At 55.3% G+C, this 13,017-nt stretch overlaps 1 protein-coding gene across 4 annotated transcripts in view; it reads right to left on the bottom strand.

Annotated features, from left to right (window-relative positions):
- ADCY3 (adenylate cyclase 3) overlaps positions 1-12,692 on the bottom strand; it is a 96,357-nt gene extending 83,665 nt beyond the window's left edge. For 3 of the 4 annotated variants that reach the window (XM_061554501.1, XM_061554503.1, XM_061554504.1), the window contains exons 1-3: positions 12,266-12,692; positions 4,574-4,668; positions 2,339-3,197 (exon numbers count right to left, since the gene is read on the bottom strand). In XM_061554501.1, coding sequence (XP_061410485.1) covers positions 2,339-3,019 — 681 coding nt within the window. In that variant the 5' untranslated portion in view covers positions 3,020-3,197; positions 4,574-4,668; positions 12,266-12,692. The remainder of the gene's footprint in view (positions 1-2,338; positions 3,198-4,573; positions 4,669-12,265) is intronic. The other variant, XM_061554502.1, reaches the window with a different exon arrangement.
- Positions 12,693-13,017: the final 325 nt, after the last annotated feature.

The raw sequence follows: 13,017 nt of genomic DNA, 5'->3' as shown, positions 1-13,017 counted from the left end.
TAAATAAACGGGTGAGATGGGCGGACGCAGTGCGGAGGCGTTGTGGCTGGAGGCCCATAGTGTGCGAGCTTTTCCTGCACGCCTCTGAGCAGATCCACAGATGTGGAGAGCCTCGCGGTCACGAAAGGCACCCCCCCCCCCACCAAATCCCTGATCTCGCGGAGTGTGGGACATCACCCCGAATGTAAATATCCACAACAAAGTCAAACTCTGGCCACCTCGATCCACCGACTTACTAAGGGCCTCTCGCTCTCCAAACTGTGTCGGTTGTGCGTTTTTTTTTACCGTACTTCACCACGCTTGGCCAGTGCGCATCGGCGAAGGTAGGAGAGTGCAGGATTGGTTGGGGTATCACGCGCCACCGATGTTAGCCGTACCCGGGAATCGAACTCAGACTCCCCGGAATCAGAGGGCAGCACGCTAGCTGACGTGCCAACGCTCCACCCATGCTCCCAATCGTTCTGGAAACCGTGGCTTAGTTCGGAGCTGGCCGCTGGCTCGACGCAGAACACCACGAAACGGGGTGCGTGCCGTCACCATCCCGGCGAAGATGAAAACGGCAGCTCGTCCGAGTACGGGCGGCACCGCGGGCACTCGCGAGCGTATCGCTCTCGTCAGCAGGAAAGGCGGACACTTTATCTATGCCCGCATCACAGCTCTAATTATCGGTTGGCATGCCGTGCCCATGGCACGACTGCGTAGCCCCGCGGCAGCCAAAGGTAGGCAGAAAGTGTGCGGTAGAATACATCGTCGTACTGAACTACGCATGCATGTTCATGTATGTATGCTGAACTTCTTTCTCACCGCATGCAGCCAACCGTGCTAATCGGAGGTGCCCCCCCAAAACGTAAACCCTCCTCGCCGTCGCCAACCCGCACTGACCAGCGTGGTGAAGCATGGCGAACTAAACCCCACGACCCGCAGCGGGGAGCCTCAATCACCGCGGTGGGTGAACACCAGAGGCGCAATGTGGGCGTGCGTGACGGTCCCACACAGAGGACAACGATCGCCCGTGTAGCCTTAACAGACGGTTGGGGCAAGTGCATCCCGTGGGATGCCTGCAACGCCGCTCCTCGTGCAGCTCGGCAGCCAAAGCCGCGTGAGCACCGGTCGACTCGTTGCCGTCCGCCGGCGTTTCGTTTCCGCCGCCGGTCGCCGCCGATCGCCACCGAGCGGGAGACGCGGCACCGCGGTGGTGAAGGCGCAGCCCCACAATGCCTCGCTCACGCCGCTGCCGGCGGAAGCGCCGACCACCATGGGGGTCCCGCCGCCCCTCGAGAGCGGCCCCTCCGCGGAGGGTAATTCGGCACGAATCTTGCACGCCGACCAGGTGGGAACACCCACACTTTACCCCACCGCACGTGACCTGCCGCTCAGGGTGAACAGGGACGGCGAGGGGAGGGCATGGGGGGAGGGGGGCTTGGGAGGCTTGCCCCATCGCATCGACTGCCGCGCCGGGAGATCGGACGTAGCGGGCAACCTTGCGACATGACATGGGCTGTGGGTCAGGTGGGAGGAGGCTTCTGTACGGGGTGGGACAAGGCTTCTGTGTCGGGTGAGAGAGGACGCTGCGTTTGGTGACACAAGGCTTCTGTTTTGGAAGAATGTTGTAATGGATGATGCGTGGATTCCACTGTACGACGTATTCGGAAGGTCAGGGGTTCAGTAGGGTGTAACACAGGAGTTCGGTATAACACAGGGGTTCTGTATGGTGTAACACAGTGGTTCTGTACGAGAGAGACAGACGCGAAGAGAGATAGACGTGGAGAGAGATAGACACCGGTGGAAACATCGTTCAGGAAAAACCAGAACTTCAGCTTAAAAACTCCATCGCCAGTCGTATCAACGCCGACCGGGACACTTCATTCCTGATACCCCCACACTGCTCCCATGCTGCCCCCACGCTGCCCCCACACTGCCCCCACGCTGCCGCCCTGCTGCCCACCACGGCACCGGAATCTCACATTTTTGAGGGTGAAATTCATCCAGGGATCTGATTGTGCCATGATGCACGAAGTTAGGAAATACAAAATACTGCAGATTCCAGAGTCCGCTGGTCATACGTGGGAAGTGTCGGCCTGCAGGCGACATCGGTGAGTCCTTCAGAGAAGACCTACACAGGGCGAGTGGGCTCGCTTGTCTTACCGCTGGTGGTAGGGCAGATAGAGAGAGACAGATAAAGATAAACAGATAAAGACGCACATAGAGATCGATAGATAAAGAGACGGATAAAGACACAGGCACATATAGAGAGAGATAAATAGAGAGACAGATGAAGACATAGAGAGAGAGAGAGACAGACAGCGAGAGAGAGGTGCGATCTGGGGTGCGCACCCACCTGCACGATGAGCTCAGCGTCCTCGACCTGCTGCTGTTGCTGCTGTTGCTGGGCGATGGTGACGCCCAGCACGAGCGTGTGGATGCCGCACGACACGGCGCTCATGAGCACGATGGGCGTGAGGCGGAGCGGCAGTGTGAGGAAGAAGGCGAAGGTGAAGAAGGCCTGCCAGTCCACCGTGTCGCTCGCCTCGTGGAAGCGCGAGAAGCTCAGGCCCAGGTAGCAGAAGATCTGCGCCCCGATGAGGATCCACAGCGTGTAGGGGATGAACTTGTGCAGGATGCGGTCGGGCAGCGCCCGGAACCAGCAGAGCAGCAGCAGCAGCGCGTTGGCGGCCAGGCCCACGGCCGCCACCGCCACGGAGGCCAGCTTGTCGTCGGTGTAGATGACGGCGCACATGACGATGACGTAGCAGTCGAAGAGGGCCGCGAAGGCCACGAGCACGAGCAGCGTGTCGTGCCTCTGGCGCCGGAAGTACGTCTGGTAGAGGTTCTCCAGCGACTCGGGCCTGAAGGTGAGGCGCATGAAGCGCGGCAGGCACAGGCAGCAGCCCGTGCTGCGCACGGTCACCTCGCGGTTCTGCTCCACGCCCGTGCCCGGGTCCGACGGGAGGCTCACAGAGTAGTCCGCCGAGTACTCGGCCGAGTACTCGGGCTCCGAGAAGGCCCTGGCGCGAGGCATGGTGGCGGCGGCGGCAGCGATGGTGGCGGCGGAGCGGGTGACGGCGCGGGCCGTCCGTCGGTTCCGTTCTTCCTCTAACCGAGGGTCTCCACCTCGCCCTCGTCCTCCTCGATCGGAGGGCTTCAGCCGGACTGGAGCTCGGGCCGAGTGAGAACGGACGGTTCTTCACTCGAGGTCACTTCAGCCACGGAGCAAACGATAGCGGTGGCAGGATCAGCGGCAAGGTCAGTGACAATGGAGACGACACAAACAACAACAACAACAAGGGACTCCTCCACACGTCCACCAATTGGCCTGCCCTCGCGGGGATCGTATCGTACGCCACAGGCAACGTTTCAGGCACACGGCTCTGCTTCATAGCAGAGAAGTGCTTTGAAAATAGGCGTGGGCCCGAAACGTCGTCCACTAAATACATTTCCTCTTTAGGGCGGCGGTGTTGTTGACAAATGTGTAAAGTGGAGCAATTTAGACACCTCAACGACTGTGTTATCCTGCTGCTGCTGTTGTCAGAAGCAGCATCATCATCTTAATCTGTCTTAATAATCATCATCATCAACACTGATTATCTTGTCATCATCATCTTGTTTCTTTTTTAAGTCCTTGAGCCAGTTGGCCAGGATTGGGCAAAACTTAGCCCCCACTTTTCACCCAGAGCAGCACAAGTGTTCCTGACTTAACTTAACTTCACAACATATATATACAATTATAAGTAATTTAAGTAGCACTCGACCGTGTTTGGTTTAGCGGCGGACTCCACACCGCTGGTGCAGGGTGCGGCGAGCCAGCTCACATTAGTGCGCGAGCGAGCTAATGTCAGTGCGAGCTAATGAACTGATGTTAGAGAGCGAGCGAGCCAATGTCAGTGCGCTTGAGCGAGCGAGCTAAAGTCAGTGCGAGCGAGCGAGTTAAGTGTGCGTGAACGAGCAGGCTAACGTTAGAGCGGGATAACGTTAGCGTGAGCGAGCGCGCGAGTTCCTGCGAGAGAGCCGGATTGGTCGGCTTGGTTCCCCCCTCCCCCCACCCCCCTGGGGGGGGGGGGGGGGGCGAGCGTTATGACGTCACCACGTTCTGACACGCTATGCCCGTCGGCCCTCCCCCGGCTTGTGATTGGCTGCGTGGAATCTGGCTCCGGTGTATTGCGCCTGAATCGCTCACCGAACTGGACTTGATTTTAAGTCAAAATTAAGAAGAAGAAAAAAAGTGTATACACAAAGCTCTAGATGGACGAGGTTCTTAAAATGTTAACAAAGTCACTGCAGCAATCACCAGGGCTTCATTTCTCACTCTATATTTTTTCCTGAATGCTGGTCAGCTGGCTTGACATACGGCACTACCACCAGAGTGCAAGGTTAAGCCCCTCCGTAATGATCCTTTATTAATGTGCCCTCATATTCCTGCACACCAATGCGGCGTCAAGACGACAAAATAGGTGTGAATGGATGGGTGTGGCTGGTGGCCGATATCATTCCTGGAGCGACGTTCCGGACTGTTCGGGCTGCGACTGCGAAACCGGGATGGCGCAGCGGGGAATGCGCGGATTTCGTCGAGACTCACGCATGGCAGATGGCGGGCGAGGAAGTGACATTTTGGTCGAAATGTCCCTCTTGGTTCTCTCTCTGCGGCACAAAGTTATTTTTCTCCCTGCAAACCTTCGGAAAACAACACCAACAACAACAGCAAACACAAATCAGCGTACACAACTCGCAGCTTCATATTATAGCCTCGGCGGCGACAGCGGTGGTGGTGGCTATGCACGTGGCCTGCCACCTGCAGAATCGAGGGTCGGTAGATTGCCGCGTGAATGTTGTGAAGGAGCCATACTCTGGCTCGCCAGACGGCCGTACAACGGAAATGTGGACCTTGATTGTTCTGTCTTTATGGGATAAAGCGTTGCCCCCTCGCACGCATTGGATTTCTCCTACGACTCATTAATTGGCCAATAACACCTGTAGATGTATAGGGGACCACGAAGCTTGGGCATGGTTGGGCACTGTCTCACCCCGTGGGCAGCCTTCCGGTTTGCCCGTGGTTCCTTGCAAGTCTCATCGAGAGTGAGAGCACTGACTGCGGCGGCGTGGTACAAGTTGAAGTTATTGCATTGTTACACCGTGCCATGACAAGAACAAATTAACTCGTCACGACCATCATCGTCGTCGTCATCGTCGTCGTCATCGTCGTCATCATCCTCTGCCTCTCTTAAGAGGAGCTCAAAGAGCATGAAACGAGTGAAAATCACGGACGTCGTGTTGATGACGTAAGCGCAAGTGGCTCCAGCGCTAGCAGGGCAGAGTCGCGGTGAAGCGACGACAACCAACAGATGAGACTGGCGACGGAATGGAAGCCAAGGGGAGGGAACGAGGTCGGCTCACCGCAGGAGTGCGACGGATCGAAGCGTCGCAGGAGCACGGGGGGTGGCCAGTTGCGTGGATAGACCACGGTTGATGATGATGATAATTTCCAACACTGTGATATAAATACCATGTAATTGTCTTGCAAAACAGTGCATATCGTAATGCGGTGCTGTACTGAAAAAACTGGAGTTAAAATGTGTCTATGCAGGGGGCATATGTCTTTGGAGATTTTAGTGAATTTACCCAAAATTCTGTCGTAAGGTTGTTGGCCGAACGAGCGACCATCATCACGGATGACACAGGGTCTGCTTGGGTGCCGGTGGCCACTGATTATGGCGAGTTGGTGGTGGCTGGGTGGTTGGGTTGTTGGTGGTTGGGTTTTTGGTGGTTGGGTTGTTGGTGGTTGGGTTGTTGGTGGTTGGGTTGTTGGTGGTTGGGTTGTTGGTGGTTGGGTTGTTGGTGGATGGGTTGTTGGTGATTGGTTGGTTGGTGGGAGGGTGGTTGGTGGTTGGATTGTTGGTGGTTGGGTTGTTGGTGGTCGTGTGGTTGGTGGATGGGTTGTTGTTGGTTGGGTTGTTGGTTGATATTTGTACAAAGACTCAAGCAACAAACTCCACCGTGACCCCACTCTAACCACAGCAACCCAACCCCGATTGCAACAACCCATGCAACCACACCAACCGAACCTGTATCAACCCATGCAACCACACCAACCCAACCCAGATCGTATCAATCCATGCAACCACACCAACCCAACCCAGATTGCATCAATCCATGCAACCGCACCAACCCAGGTTGCATCAACCCATGCAACCACACCACCCAGCCCAGATCACTTTGCACGAGCACAATAATTCCCAAGCTTGAGCAGGACAGCAAACCAGACCACAACCAGGAAAACACACAGCCACGCGTGAACAAAACATTTGCATGTTAAACTTCAACTATCCCGGCGACACCCCGCACGGTTGGCTACGCAGGATGGAAAAGAAGTTGAACGTACAACATGCCACCGGCCTCGCGGTCCGCGCGAGCTGCACACCATCCCACGCCGTTCGCCCTCCCAAGCCACCACCCCCAAAGACAAAGATCTCCCGTATAGCTTGGAACAGGCCGTTGGGACAAGTGCTGTTCGCGAGCGGCACCGACGAAGGCCGGAGCGGCACGCGAAGGGGTGCGTGGCCACCACAACGCCAGGCCGCCTTTGTCTCCCTAGCGGTGATGTTTACACGCCGCACTGGGTACTCATTTTGAGGCCGAGTCAACTTAGAGGAGGCCCACGACCGGTCCAGATAATCGTCAACCGGTTTTTGGCTATGAGCGGGAATCGAACTCGGGTCGCCGATTTCGTAGCGCAGCGTGGCGCTGACCGCTCCACCACCACTCCACCACCGCTGCCCCACCGACGTCCTCGGAAGGCCGCCCAGAGCCCACCAGGGGCCAACCAGACTCCCTCGCAGCTCGCGTGGGACAACGCGAACCACAAAGAGAGGAGTCAAACCCCCTGATGGGAGCCATTGCCATCATCGTCGTCGTCTTCACGTTTAATGCATCGTTACAATATTCCCATTGTCGTTTGTGCTGGGTGTTTGTGATTGTGGTAGTGGCGTATGTGGTGTATTTGTGTGTGTGGTGTGTGTGTGGTGTATGTGTGTGTGGTGTATTTGTGTGTGTGTGGTGTATTTGTGTGTGTTTGGTGTATTTGTGTGTGTGTGGTGTATTTGTGTGTGTGTGGTGTATTTGTGTGTGTGTGGTGTATTTGTGTGTGGATGGTGTATGTGTGTGCGGTGTGTGGGTGCGTGGTGGATGTGTGTGCGGTGTGCGCGCGGTGTGTGTGTGCGCGGCGTATGTGTGCGCGGTGTGTGTGTGTATGTGGGGCGTATGTGTGTGCGGTGTGTGTGTGCGGTGTGTGTGTGCGGTGTGTGTGTGCGGTGTGTGTGTGCGGTGTGTGTGTGCGGTGTGTGTGTGCGGTGTGTGTGTGTGCGGTGTGTGTGTGTGCGGTGTGTGTGTGTGCGGTGTGTGTGTGTGCGGTGTGTGTGTGTGCGGTGTGTGTGTGTGCGGTGTGTGTGTGTGCGGTGTGTGTGTGTGCGGTGTGTGTGTGTGCGGTGTGTGTGTGTGCGGTGTGTGTGTGTGCGTGGTGTATGTGTGGGCGTGGTGTATGTGGGTGCGTGGTGTATGTGTGTGCGGTGTGTGTGTGCGGTGTGTGTGTGTGCGGTGTGTGTGTGTACGGTGTGTGTGTGTGCGTGGTGTATGTGTGGGTGTGGTGTATGTGGGTGCGTGGTGTATGTGTGTGCGTGGTGTGTGTGTGTGCGGTGTGTGTGCGGGGTGTATGTGTGTGCGTGGTGTATGTGGGTGCGTGGTGTATGTGTGTGCGCGGTGTATGTGTGTGCGTGGTGTGTGTGTGGTGTGTGGGTGTGGGGTGTATGTGTGTGCGTGGTGCTGGCCACCCACCCCTCGTGTGCTTTGTCTTTGTGGTGTGTGTGTGGTGGACGTGTGTTTGTGGTGATGTCCATGGGGAGCGGTGACGTCGTTATTAGTGGCAGTGTGCTGGGAACCCTGCAACCTCAGTACGACTCCCATCCCCAGACAATTGTCAGCGGCAAGCGATATATGACCGCGTCCTGTCCATCTCCTAAGTCGACTCAGACTTAATTCAGTACCCAGTGCTCCAGGGTGTCTGCAGTACACATCGGCGTGTCCATACATTCCCATCAGGCCCCACGGTGTACAGTGCCGTCTCCAACTCTCTCTGGACGAGCTATGAAGTAGGGCCCATAGCGCGAAATGTCGCCCATTGTAATTTTCTCTCTCTCTCTCGAGGGCACACGATGTGACTTGACGAGCGTGTATGAGTTGTTTTAACGATGTTACACATTGCGTGCGGCTTTTTGGTCGGGGCCGGTCCTTCACAGACGCCATATTCTCTCTCGCCTCTTTGCTACAGCAGAAGTGGAGGGAATTGCCACGGGACCTACACAATTACATCGCCGCGTTCGTGACCTGGCCAGGCCCTACGGTTCTATGAAATAGTGGCCAGGACTCTGGGTTATTCGTTGTGCTCTCAAGGGTCCATGACCATCTGCTCACAATCATTAAGGACCATCGTGATGGTGGGCAGGCCCGAGTCCAGAGTATTTGGCTACTGCTACAAATGTCCGCGTGATGATAAGCCACTTCGTTGAGCTATTATCATGCGTGTCCAGGTCGCTTCTGAAGAAAGAGCCGCGATATAGCTCAGTGTGCCTTACCTAGTAAGATAAAAAAAATGGTCGTAGTTGGTAAAGCTGCGTGGCCGTGAGTCAGGGACATTCCCTATTCACCTTGGGGTGCGCGATGTCCTATTGCCCTTACACCATTTGACATCTCTTGTTGTTACCACCAAACAGGCTGAGGTGCTTTCCATGGCTATACCAGAGTAATTTCCATCCGGTACAGATACAATGGGAGACTGATCGACCATGTTATTATGTATGTTGATGATCTGGTAATTTGATTCCAACTCTGAGAAAGATTTGAGAGACATTGCTACTGTACCTGAAACGTGCCACTAAGATATGGAAGTCTTACAATTAGCCCAACCAAAACAAAGCATCCATAATTGAGGGTTTTCGGGTTAGATCGCCTAAATATAAATGCGTCGTTAAACCCGCCACCACCCGACACGGCCAATGAGTAAGGTTTGTCACGTAAACAGAACGTGCCAATTTGTTACTAGTACAGCACTAACCGGTGTGTTGGAGAGCAAATCCACAACATTCACAATCTGAACGCGACGTTTTTCCAGTAATTACAACTAGCACCATCAGGCGACAGCCAAATCTGTTTAGTGACAAACCTTACGAATTAGCTGTCGGGTGGTGGCGGGTTAAACGACAACATTAATATTTACACGATCTAACCCCCCCCCCAAAAAAAAAACCCCCTATATTATGGATGATATTGGTCGCGAAAGCCTACTACGTGTTACACAAAACAAATCACCTGCCTGGCTATCTTATGTCACTAAAACGCTCCACCCCCCTCCACTCATCGCAAGTGATTGGGCAGCAGCTGTGGAGAGAGAGAGAGAGGAAAAGTTACCGTGCCTGGGCAACGTGCTGATGACACCGTGTCCCAGTCTGGCAGCGGAGGGTCCCCGCGCTCGAATCTGTCGAGCGGAATTATATTTTCATCAGCCAAGTAACGCTGCGTTGTGGCAACTACCTGGCCTGTTTGCTCCATACGATGCTGCGGGTCTTTCTCGGCACAGTTGACGCGCCCTCCCTTCTCTACGCCTGCGAAACGTCGGACTCCCGTGACAAGGGGGTGTGCTGTGGGGTTGACACATTCAGGCTGGCCTTGCTCACGATCCATCCCGGGGTTTAACCACGCTGGATTGTGTGCGGAGCTCACAGGGACATGGGAGTGTTTGTGTGAGTCTAAGGTGTGTATGTGTGTATCTTTGGTCTTTGTGTAATATGCACCTAGCTTGACACAAGTGCTGCGATGATGGCACTGTCACTTAGTGACAGTGCCATGCTAATGGATGGTTGTAAGCATCCACGTGTGTACACGGTGTGTGTGTATAAGGTGTTCGTGTGTACACTGTGTGTGTGTACACTGTGTGTGTGTACACTGTGTGTGTATGTACACGGCGTGTGTGTGCGCGCACACGGTGTGTGTGTGTGTGCATTGTGGGGCGCTACGAACCCGGCGACCCGAGTTCGATTCCGCTCACGGCCACCACCAGAACCGGTCCTGGGCCTCCCCTCGGTGCGACTCGGCCCCCAGTGAGTGCCGGTGCGGGGGGCTTGGGGGGGCTCACCCCAATGCGTACGCGTGCGTATGGGGGGGGATGTACTGACAATGTACGCATAGGAAACGGGGTTGGGGGGGGGGGTGAAGCCTCGATAATAATTCGTCTACATTGGCCTTCAAATGAGTTAAGATAGTCCGGCGGCGGTGGACTATCTGTTTGCTTAAACCACGTGAATATTATTGATCCTTAATCGTTTCTTGGTGGATTAAATATCGGCCGTTCTATAGGATTCGGGGGGTGGGGGTGCGTCAGGCTGCACGTACGCAGGTGGAGGGGGGGTTAAGTTCTGACAGATTTCACTGCGTCCCTACTAAACGGACGGCCCCTTCGGGACCGGTCCAGATAATCGTGACCGGCCGTGGGTACAGAATCGAACTTGGGGCCGCCCGCGCTCGGAGCGCAGCGTCGCGCTAACCGCTGCGCCACCGCTCCCCGCGTCGTAGACGGCGCGGGAAGGGCCTTCATCCAGCAGTGGATAGACACTGGGTGGTGGTCTAATGCCACCCTCGAGCTCAACTCCGCAATCATCGGACGCGTGGTAATCCTTGTCTCAGTGTACACGACTCGCGCGTGCGTGCACGTGTCCGTGTACTCTGTGTGTACTACTGTGTACTTGTGTGTGTGTACTCTGTGTGTACTGTGTGTGTGTACTCTGTGTGTACTGTGTACTACTGTGTACTGTGTGTGTGTGTCTGTATACCATATGTTTATGTATACGCTCTGGGTGTGTGTACACAATGGGTGTGTACACAATCCGCGTGTATGTGTACTATGGGTGTGTAAACCATATGTGTGTACACTGTGTTTCCACTGTGTGTGTGTACACTATGGGTGTGTGTACACTATGTGTATATACTCTATAGGTGTGTATACTCTATGGGTGTGTGTACACTGTGTTATACCCTACGGGATGTATACTACATGGGTGTGGAAATACACCTTGTGTGTCCCCTGTATAATGCGTTCTAGTTGTGTGTGTATGTATACGTGTGTTGTGTGTCTTTGTGTGTATGTGTGTGTTGTGTGTGTGTGTGTTGTATATGCATGTGTATATGTGTGTATGTATGTACGTGTGTTGTGTATGTGTGTGCAGTCTGTATGTGTGTATGTATGTGTGTATGTATGTATGTGTGTACGTGTTATGTGTGTATGTATGTTTGCGTGTTGTGTGTATGTGTGTATGTGTGTGTGTACGTGTTGTGTGTATGTATGTATGTGTGTATGTGTACGTGTTGTGTGTATGTGTGTACGTGTTGTGTGTATGTGTGTGTGTACGTGTTGTGTGTATGTATGTATGTGTATGTGTGTGTACGTGTTATGTGTATGTATGTGTGTGTACGTGTTATGTGTATGTGTGTGTACGTGTTGTGTGTATGTGTGTGTGTATGTGTGTGTGTACGTCTTCTTTGAGTGTACTCGGCAGCGTAGTGGTTCAGCGCACTGCGCTACACACCCGGCGACCCGAGTTGAATTCCCGTTCACGACCGATAAATGAAGAGTGGTGAAACACCGGTCGTGGGGCATCCATCCCTTAGGTCGACTCAGCCTCGAGCATCAAACATCGGCACCGGGGAGACAAAGGCGGCCGGGCGTGACGCTGGCCACCCATCCTTTCACGCGTGCCGTGCTGGCCTTCGAAAGTGCATCTCGCTCTATCAGCCCTTGCCCCAACAGTCTGTTGAGGCTATCTAGGGAACCTGTGTGTGTGTTTGTATTCATTGGAGCAGCGGTGTGCGCTACATCGCGCTATGAACCCGGCCACCCGAGTTCGATTCCCGCTCACGGCCAACACCACCGGGACGATTATCTGAACCGGTCCTGGGCCTCCTCCCCTAGGTCGACTCAGCCTCAAATTATCACCTGCTGCGGTGTGAAGTAAACAGCGCCATAAGGGGAGACAAAGGCGGCCGGGCGTGGTTCTGGCCACCCACCCTCTCGCGTGTGCCGTGCCGGCCTTCAGACGTGCTGCCCGCTAACAGCACTTGCCCCAACAGTCTGTTAAGGCTGTACGGGGGATCTTTGTCTCCGTGTACCGCGCTGTGCACCCCCCCCCACCACCCCTGCGTGTGTGTGCGTGCGTGTGTGTCGAGGCATTACCAGCGCAGGGAGGAGAGGTGGTGACGATGATGGTGATGATGAAGATTTTAGTCCACGCGGTTCTTCACTCGCAGCAATAAATCCATTGCGCAAAAAAAACAACAACGAAAAAACCCACCCAGCTTCAGCCTCTCCCGTGCCTCTGCCACAGAGAGGAGAGAGAGAGCGAGAGCCACAGCGTCTCCCTCCTCGCAGCGCGGAGACGCGGGGAGAGCGAGGCGCGGCGTGCTGCGGCGCTCCTCTGGCGTGGCACGGCTCCCTCCCGTCGCGCGGCGCAGCAGCCAAGATGGCTGGGATGTGTGTCGTGGGTGTTGTGTGGTCTGTGTATCTGCGTGAGGCTGCCCCCGCGTTCTCTCTCTCTCCGCGAGACAGACAGCAGGGAGAGGGAGAGAGCAAGCGGTAGGAGGAGGGAGGAGGAGGAGGGAGATCGCGTGGGGAGGGAGGGTGGGGTGGTGCCTGCTGTGCCCCAGCGGCTGGAGGAAGGGAGGGAGGAGGGAGGGGACGAGGAGGGCGGGATGCAAACGCGAGGAATGGGTGGAGGAGAGAGATTTGGTGAATGGGGTGGAGGGATGGCGAGATGGAGGTAGGGATGGAGAGAGATTTTGTGAATGGGTGGAGGGATGGCGAGATGGAGGTAGGGATGGAGAGAGATTTTATGAATGGGTGGAGGGATGGCGAGATGGAGGTAGGGATGGAGAGAGATTTTATGAATGGGTGGAGGGATGGCGAGATGGAGGTAGGGATGGAGAGAG

This window comes from Lethenteron reissneri, chromosome 20 (genome assembly GCF_015708825.2).
Source record: "Lethenteron reissneri isolate LAM-NWPU_2019-01 chromosome 20, ASM1570882v1, whole genome shotgun sequence".
Classification (NCBI taxonomy): Eukaryota; Metazoa; Chordata; class Hyperoartia; order Petromyzontiformes; family Petromyzontidae; genus Lethenteron; species Lethenteron reissneri.
Note: the sequence above shows the minus strand (reverse complement) of the source record. Positions and strands in the feature narration are given on the sequence as shown.